General features: G+C 42.9%; 1 protein-coding gene across 1 annotated transcript; it reads left to right on the plus strand.

The window, feature by feature from the left end:
- Positions 1 to 1,956: 1,956 nt before the first annotated feature.
- Positions 1,957 to 4,246, plus strand: chrm4b (cholinergic receptor, muscarinic 4b). The gene has a single exon (XM_031801404.1). The coding sequence runs from the start codon at positions 2,366 to 2,368 to the stop codon at positions 3,761 to 3,763; it is 1,398 nt and encodes a 465-aa protein (XP_031657264.1). The 5' UTR covers positions 1,957 to 2,365; the 3' UTR covers positions 3,764 to 4,246.
- Positions 4,247 to 8,834: the final 4,588 nt, after the last annotated feature.

An 8,834-nucleotide genomic window follows, 5' to 3' on the forward strand; every position in this document is an offset into this window, starting at 1 on the left:
ATACTATTATTAATGTTCTGAATCGTTCAGTGGGGTCTTTTTCAAATATATTAACATTATATTTAAAAAAAATCAGATTTGGTAAATTAATACAACCTTTAATAAACACGGAGCACTAACAGCGGTGCCGCTTTTGGCAGCGACTTTTGAAGTGTTGTGGTGGTCTTCTGCAGTTGTTTCCTCGGGTCGCAAAATTAACGTGACACAAATTGAAAATCAAAAGTTTGCGATACAGTGCTTTGTTGACATTTCACAGAGATACGGTTGTTTTTCTGATACATTTTTGGGGAAAAAACAGAAATTTCGTGTTAATATGAAGAGTATATTAAAATATTAAAATACTACATGTCCTCCGGATTCGAGAAGAAAGATGATAAGATCAGCCATGAGCCTGTCAGTTTGCAGTAATTGTCGCGCGGCAATCAGCCTAGCTGACGCAATGCTGTTTTCCAGATTTTTTTTAACTACTCATTTTTTTCTCTGGCATCCATTGATTTTGTCACCCTAATCTTGGCCATCCTACAAGGATAAAAACCCTATAACTTTTGAACAGATTATGATAGCGACAATGATTGGACACCCTACTTATGCTTATCTTTCTATGTTTGGATGGTTGATTTAATATAGATTTGATATACATTTTTGTTAGATGACAATTTCCACCTGTGCTTCTTCAATCAGCTACTTGTTCAACTTCTTTCACAGAAGACCTATGCTGCATATTAAAACTAGGAACAAACTAAGCTTGGTCGAAACATCACACATAACTACAGTATATTGACGACAGTATTCAATTGTCCAGGAGGCTAATGTGGAGGGTTGATGGCATACAGTTGCTGTCACAATACTTAATAAACATACATTCCTTATCTTCTTTATTTCATGAACACTGACCAGTGAAAGGACTCTCGGTTTTCTCTATACTGTTTCTCTAACAGTCCTCAGGTCAGTGATGGTGAAGAAAAGGATACCAGGTAAGGTGCAGTATCTACTGTAGTATCTATCTGTATGACTTGACTTGTGTCTCTCCCCCTAACCTCTTATCAATTGTCTCAAATGTTTTAGAGTTCTGATGTGATGAAGATTTTCTGTTCTTTTAAGATGTATTGAGATTACAGTACAAATCCAATAAGCGCTATATATCACATATGGGAACACCAAAGATCCTATGTAATGTTGACAATGAAAAAAGGCAAATGAAAATGGGAAACATCACTAAGGCGTGGGTTATTCAGGGATCTGGTACTTGGTTTGGACCATTGCGTTGATTAGTATATACATCCGTGATGTCATTTGCAGTGACTATATTGTGTAGCTATCCATTGAAGGTTGTGCTGAAATTCAGAAAACAGGCTGCACTTGAAGAAACAGAAAACATTGGTACAGTCTCTATACTGTGGTGTTATTCAATCAATTAAATGTAAAGCCCTTTAAATCAGCAGTTGTCACAGAAAGTGCTTGTACAGTGACCTGGCCTAGAGCAAACAGAAGCAGAGATGAACAGTGAACCAGGAAACACTCCCTGAAAGGAAGACACCTAGAGATGAATCCGGCTTCGAGGGGAGGCCCGTCCTTATTGCATGAAAACATATCAAGAGATCTGTGACGTTACTAGGTGTTGCCAGTCTTTTACTGCAAGGAGACTTGAGTGGACCTAATTGAGAACATCAGCCATAGAGCTGGTAGACCATACAGATGTTCGTGAAGATGCTAATGCTGTGTGTAAATCACTTGTGGATTGGTTAGGAAGATGCTTGCAGACTGGGACGGTGGGACTACAGGCAGCCCAATTTGTAATTTAAGTTTGATGTGTGATTTTTGTTAGGACTGGACATTTGCTTTAAATTACACTGAAGATTTCGAGAGTCTTTCTTCTAATTTGAGGGGTAAGTTTATCAGTTAATTCCTGTCAGATATGTAACCCGCATGAATACAAACAGTATGACAACTTCTAGTGCACAGGTTTGTTTTTCATTCGGCAAGCATACTTCACCTGATCCAACTTGGAAAGTTACATTAGAATTCCCCTTTAGCAATGCATAAAACATTTCTCCACATTAGCTTTTCATAGGCATAGGTTATACATTTATATCTCAACATAGACCATAGAATAAAAATACATAGCAGTGTTTATTACAATGCAATTCCCTTCCTTTCGAGGATAATCTATTCATTATTATTAAGCTAAGAATTACAAGGACAAAAGGTGTTGCTTTGTGAAAATTCTGGATGGGCAACTAAAATTGAATAGAGGACATTGTAACCATTTTTCGGGTAAGATATTTGATCAAAAATCTTCAAATGCAACCTTAGGTATTACATTTTTTGTTTATTTGTTTGTTTTCATCAAGTGCCTTCATCTGATATGGAAAACAACGTCAGCTGGGTCCATCCCTACGACAACCACTCCTATGGAGCTTATGGGAGACCAGGCTGCCGTTACACCACTGCTGAACTGATCCTCATCGTCATAGTGACCGGCTCGCTCAGCTTCATCACCGTCCTGGGCAACGTCCTGGTGATGCTGTCAATCAAAGTCAACCGCCACCTCCAGACAGTCAACAACTACTTCCTGTTCAGCCTGGCGTGTGCTGACCTCATCATCGGTCTGCTCTCCATGAACCTCTACACCCTCTATATCATCAAGGGCTACTGGCCCCTGGGTGCGGTCATCTGTGACCTGTGGTTGGCCTTGGACTACGTGGTCAGCAACGCTTCGGTTATGAACCTCCTGATCATCTGCTTCGACCGCTACTTCTGCGTGACCCGACCATTGACCTACCCATCCAGGCGGACCACCAGACTGGCTGGGCTGATGATCGCAGCAGCCTGGCTCCTGTCTCTGTTCCTTTGGGCCCCGGCCATCCTCTTCTGGCAGTCCTTCGTCGGCAAACGGATCGTCCCTGATGGGGAGTGCTACATCCAGCTCCTGTCCAAACCCTCGGTTACACTGGGGATGATGCTAACCGCATTCTACCTGCCGGCGGTCATCATGATTGTCCTGTACACCCGGATCTCCTTTGCCAGCCGCAGTCGCCTCACTGCAGAGCTGCATAGTAGCAGAGCGAGGACCTCTAGTGGACGACCGAAACAAAGCTGCCATCTGAAGAGGAGCTGCGTCTCAACCCAGACAGACACTGAGCCAAAGAGCGACTTGGCCATTTCCATCGAAGCAGAGGTGAGTGTCTGCGCTAAGCAGGCGATTATCAAGGCCCTGAAAGACTCTACAGAGCAGGCCAACAATAATGTCATCCCCACTTCAGATGTTACCCCCTCTCTAGACCAATTACCTAGTGAGATTAACCAAGACTGCAGATGGTCCAACAGTAGGGTCACGTTCAATCGCACAGGGGATAAGAACAGCTCTGCTACCAAGGTCTCCCAGCCAAGCTCTATCCTTAATGGCTCCAATACAACTAGTCAGCTCAGAAAAATGTTTTCCCCATTTCCCAGCTTCAGTAAGACCCAGGTGAAGAGGAGAAGGATTGTAGCGAGGGAGAGGAAAGTGACCAAGACTATTTTTGCTATTCTCCTGGCCTTCATTCTCACCTGGACTCCTTATAGCGTCATGGCCATCATTGGCACATACTGTCACTTCTGCGTCCCAGACACAGCGTGGACCATGGGCTACTGGCTGTGTTATATCAACAGCACAGTCAACCCAGCGTGCTATGCACTGTGTAACGTCACCTTCAGAAAGACCTTCAAGAACCTACTGAGGTGTCAGTACAGAAACACAGGTGTTGAAGTGAGGATGATGTGAGCTACTCTATTATAATATGTAATAGAACATTTGATTATTTAAGGAAGATGCATTTGATTGATGGACTACGAAGATAATTGTCTATGTAAAATAGTATCAAAAATCGAACAAAATGTTTCGAAGCAGCACATTAAAAGGTATGACATCCAAAGCCTAAGCTGTACTAAGCCAATCCTTTGTAACAAATGTACAATGTTGTTAAAATAATGCCATTCCTCTTTCTGCTGACAATTCTATATGCCTCTTGCTTTTGTTTGTGATGATGTAATATTGTGATGAAGATATACTGCCATTTCTTACAAAATACAAAATCATGAATTACTGATACTAGATTATGGAATGTTCACTCAAATCGCTGCAAACGGTGCTGTAGGCCAACATCAGAGCGAGCAACCTCAGCTGCAATCAGAAAGCATACATACCCTTTTGACTTATTCCACATTTAGTTGTCTTACAGTCTCAATTCAAAGTGGATTCATTTTATTTAGTTTCTAACCGATCTACACCCAATACCCCATAATGACAAAGTGAAAACATGTTTGTAGATATTTTAGCAAATTTGTAGAAAATTAAATACAGAAATATCTCATTTGCATAAGTATTCACACCCCTTTGCTATGATACTCCAAATTGAGCTCAGGTGCATCCAATTTCCTTTGATCATCCTTGAGATGTCATTTGGGGTGTCAGGTAGCCTAGTGGTTAGAGCATTGGGCCAGTAAACGAAAGGTTGCTGGATCAAATCCTGAGCTGACAAGGTAAAAATCTGTTGTTCTGAGCAAGGCAGTTAACCCACTGTTCCCCAGGCACTGAAGACATGGATGTCGATTATGGCATTCCCCTGCACCTCTCTGATTCAAGGCCTGTATGTCCATGTGGGGCAACGACATGCACTGCCTGTGTGTCATCTGCCTGGGCCTCAAACATGTGCAAGCCATGTGGGGAGACTACCCAGACCTCATGGGCCAACATTTTGGATGGCTACCCTGAGGACCTGTCATTGTCCTCTTCCTCCTCCAGGCAGCAGAAGAGGATGAGGAAGCGCAAGTCCTTACCACTAGGTCCTCTTCCGCCCTTAGCGGTCATCGATGGCGGATGACAGATATTCACTCATCAATGTCTACAAACAGGCAGCAGCCAGACTCTGCATTGAGTGTCTCAAACCTGTAGGAGGTAGCATCACAGAGAGGGACTGGTACGATGGGAGGAAACACCCCTCTGGCACCATCCCAAATATGCTCAATGGGTGACATGTCTGGTGAGTATGCAGGCCATGGGACATTTTCAGCTTTCAGGAATTGTGTACAGATCCTTGCAATATGGGGCCATGCATTATCATTCTGAAACATGAGGTGATGGTGGCAGATGAATGGCATGACAATGGGCCTCAGGATATCGTCACTGTTTCTGACAGTTTGTGCAGAAATTCTTCCGTTGTGCAAATCCACAGTTTCATCAGCTGTCTCAGACGATACTGCAGGTGAAGAAACCAGATGTGGAGGTTCTAGGCTGGTGGTCTGCGGTTGTGAGACCGATTGGACGTATTCTCTGGCAACAGCTCTGGTGGACATTCCTGCAGTTAGAATGCCAATTGTACGCTCCCTCAACAATTGCGACATCTGTGGCATTGTGTTGTGTGGTAAAACTGCGCATTTTGGCCTTTTATTGTCCCCAGCACAAGGTGCACCTGTGTAATGAACATGCTGTTTAATCAGCTTCTTAATATGCCACACCTGTCGGGTGTATGGATTATCATAGTTTAGCAGAAAAGCTCACTAACAGGGATGTAAACAAATTTGTGCAAAACATTTGAGAGAAATAAGCTTTTTGTGTGTAAGGAACATTTCTGGGATCTTTTATTTTATCTCATAAAACATGGGACCAACACTTTGCATTGATATTTTTGTTCAGTATACAAAAATATATATAAGATAACCCTTTTAACCTTTTAAAATAAATTACATAAAGTTTAAAGAAGAGTAGACATGACTAAAATCATTATCAGTTGTGGAATGGATAAATCTATCCTTGAGAGAGATTGAGAGAGGGATTGGATTGATACCAAGGAATGACACTACTGTTCAGGACCTTGCATCCCTTTGTTCAGAACCTGGCAAACAGGAAAAATTTGAAAGGCCGTAAAAAATAAAGAACAACATGTGAACCCCACGGTTGAACCATTTAAAGATGAGCCACCTGCAGCAAATGGATAGAAGAGAAAACGTGTGGACGAATCAGACGATGAGGTGTCAACACCAGGTCCAGGAAAGAAAGGATGGGAAAAGCAACAAGGGTAATTGTTACAGGTTTTCGATTTCTTGTCTATTGATGTTCTGTATTCTGTATGTCATTCTGTATTATGTTTTGTGTGGACCCCAGGAAGAGTTGCTTTTGCAACAGCTAATGGGGATCCTAATAAAATACCAAAAAATACCACTAAGATGAAGGTGACTCTGGTGACTCTGGTGGATGGAGGTATGAAAATATTAATTGTGGCATCGAAAACTCTTTTCAAAGACCTATGATATTAAACACAATGGCGACTTTAAGATGAGTCTTCAAGCAATGTGACGTACAAGGGAATATAAAAAAACGATTGAAAGTCAAATCTGAATGATGAGAGGTTTTGTGGCTGGAAAGTCACATGCAGCTCATATCCAACCATTCAAACGGAAATGGATTGAAAAGTTACACACTACAATCCTAAAAATGTATTCCCCTTTGATCTGAACTTTTCAATATGTAATAATAATTATACGTAAAATATGTAACAGACTAAACACCAAAAAACAGTTAAAGATGTACAGTATTCAGACAAAACATAAAAACATTTTTATAGAAACAACAGTACAGTATTTTATTCTTGTTATTTTATACAAACCTTATGTTGCAATGCCAATCATTTCTATAGTTAAAAAATACATTTAGCAGAGGAGTTCTAGCATTCCATATAATTCCAATATTTGTTTCTTAGATGTACTGTAGACAGTACACATACGCACTTAAAAACCTATTCATACTCAATGACACTCAATGACACTCAAATATTAGCATTTTGTTCATACTGTTGTTTGTTTTGACGTTTAATTTCGTACCTATACCTTTATTACAACTATCTCTAGAAGCTGAGTTACATTTTCTGTTAAAAACCAAGGATGGTGGCATCCCGGGTGGCTGCATCGCAGCGCTGGCTGTCCCACCAGACACTCTGGGTTCGTGCCCAGGCTCTGTCGCAGCCGGCCGCAACCGGGAGGTCTGTGGGGCGACGCACAATTGGCCTAGCGTCATCCGGGTTAGGGAGGGTTTGACTGGTAGGGATATCCTTGTCTCATCGCGCACCAGCAACTCCTGTGGTGGGCCGGGCGCAGTGCACACTAACCAAGGTCGACAGGTGCATGTACGGGAGTTGTAGCGATGAGACAAGATAGTAATTAACAATTGGATACCACGAAATTGGGGGTAACAAAAAAAACAAGGATGTCCTATCAACTCTGAAAACTGATTTACAGTGCATTCGAAAAATATTCAGACCCCTTGACTTCTTCCTCATTTTGTTAAGTTACAACTAAAATTGATTAAATTGTTTTTTTCCTTATCAATCTACACACAATACCCCATAATAACAAAGCAAAAATAGGTTTGTAGACATTTTAGCAAATGTATGACAAATTAATAGCGTAAATATTACATTTACATAAATATTCAGACTCTTTACTCAGCAGTTTGTTGAAACACCTTTAGCAGCGATTACAGCCTGGAGCTAAATGACTATCTAGCACTCACTTCCGTCATCATGAAGTGCTTTGAGAGACTAGTCAAGGACCATATCACCTCCACCCTACCTGACACCCAAGACCCACTCTAATTTGCTTACCGCCCCAATAGGTCCACAGACGATGCAATCGCAATCACACTGCACACTGCCCTAATCCATCTGGACAAGAGGAATAGCTATGTAAGAATGCTGTTCATCGACTACAGCTCAGCATTCAACACCATAGTACCCTACAAACTTGTCATTAACCTCAAGACCCTGGGTCTCGACCCCGCCCTGTGCAACTGGGTCCTGGACTTCCTGACGGACCGCCCCCAGGTGGTGAGGGTAGGAAACAACATCTCCACCCCACTGATCCTCAACACTGGGGCCCTACAAGGGTGCGTTCTCAGCCCTCTCCTGTACTCACTGTTCACCCATGACCGCGTGGCCATGCAAGCCTCCAACTCAATCATCAAGTTTGCAGAAGACACTACAGTGGTGGGCTTGATTACCAACAACGACAAGACGGTCTACAGGGAGGAGGTGAGGGCCCTTGGAGTGTGGTGTCAGGAAAATAACCTCACACTCAATGTCAACAAAACAAAGGAGATGGTCGTGGGTGGACTTCAGGAAACAGCAGAGGGAGCAGCCCCCTATCCACATCGACAGGACAGTAGTGGAGAAGGTAGAAAGTTTTAAGTTCCTCGGCGTACACATCAGGGACAAACTGAAATGGTCCACCCATGCAGACAGCGTGGTGAAGAAGGCGCAGCAGCCCCTCTGCAACCTCAGGAGGCTGAAGAAATTCGGCTTGTCACCAAAAACACTCACAAACTTTTACAGATGCACAATTGAGAGCATCCTGTCGGGCTGTATCACCGCCTGGTACAGCAACTGCTCCGCCCACAACCGTAAGGCTCTCCAGAGGGTGGTGAGGTCTGCACAACGCATCACCGGGGGCAAACTACCTGCCCTCCAGGACACCTACACCATCCGATGTCACAGACAGGCCAAAAAGATCGTCAAGGACAACAACCACCCGAGCCACTGCCTGTTCACCCGTCTATCATCCAGACGGCGAGGTCAGTACAGGTGCATCAAAGCAGGGACCGAAAGACTGAAAAACAGCTATCTCAAGGCCATCAGACTGTTAAACAGCCATCACTAACATTGAGTGGCTGCTGCCAACATACTGACTCATCTCTAAACAATGCCACATTATATAATGTTTACATACCCTACATTACTCATCTCATATGTATATACTGTACTCTATACCATCTACTGCATCTTGCCTATGCCGTTCGGCCATCG

This window comes from Oncorhynchus kisutch, linkage group LG22, assembly GCF_002021735.2.
Source record: "Oncorhynchus kisutch isolate 150728-3 linkage group LG22, Okis_V2, whole genome shotgun sequence".
NCBI classification, from domain to species: Eukaryota; Metazoa; Chordata; class Actinopteri; order Salmoniformes; family Salmonidae; genus Oncorhynchus; species Oncorhynchus kisutch.

Bases quoted from the DNA above. Each gene is read 5' to 3' on its own strand.
- chrm4b (XM_031801404.1), top strand. From the start codon at position 2,366: ATGGAAAACAACGTCAGCTGGGTCCATCCCTACGACAACCACTCCTAT.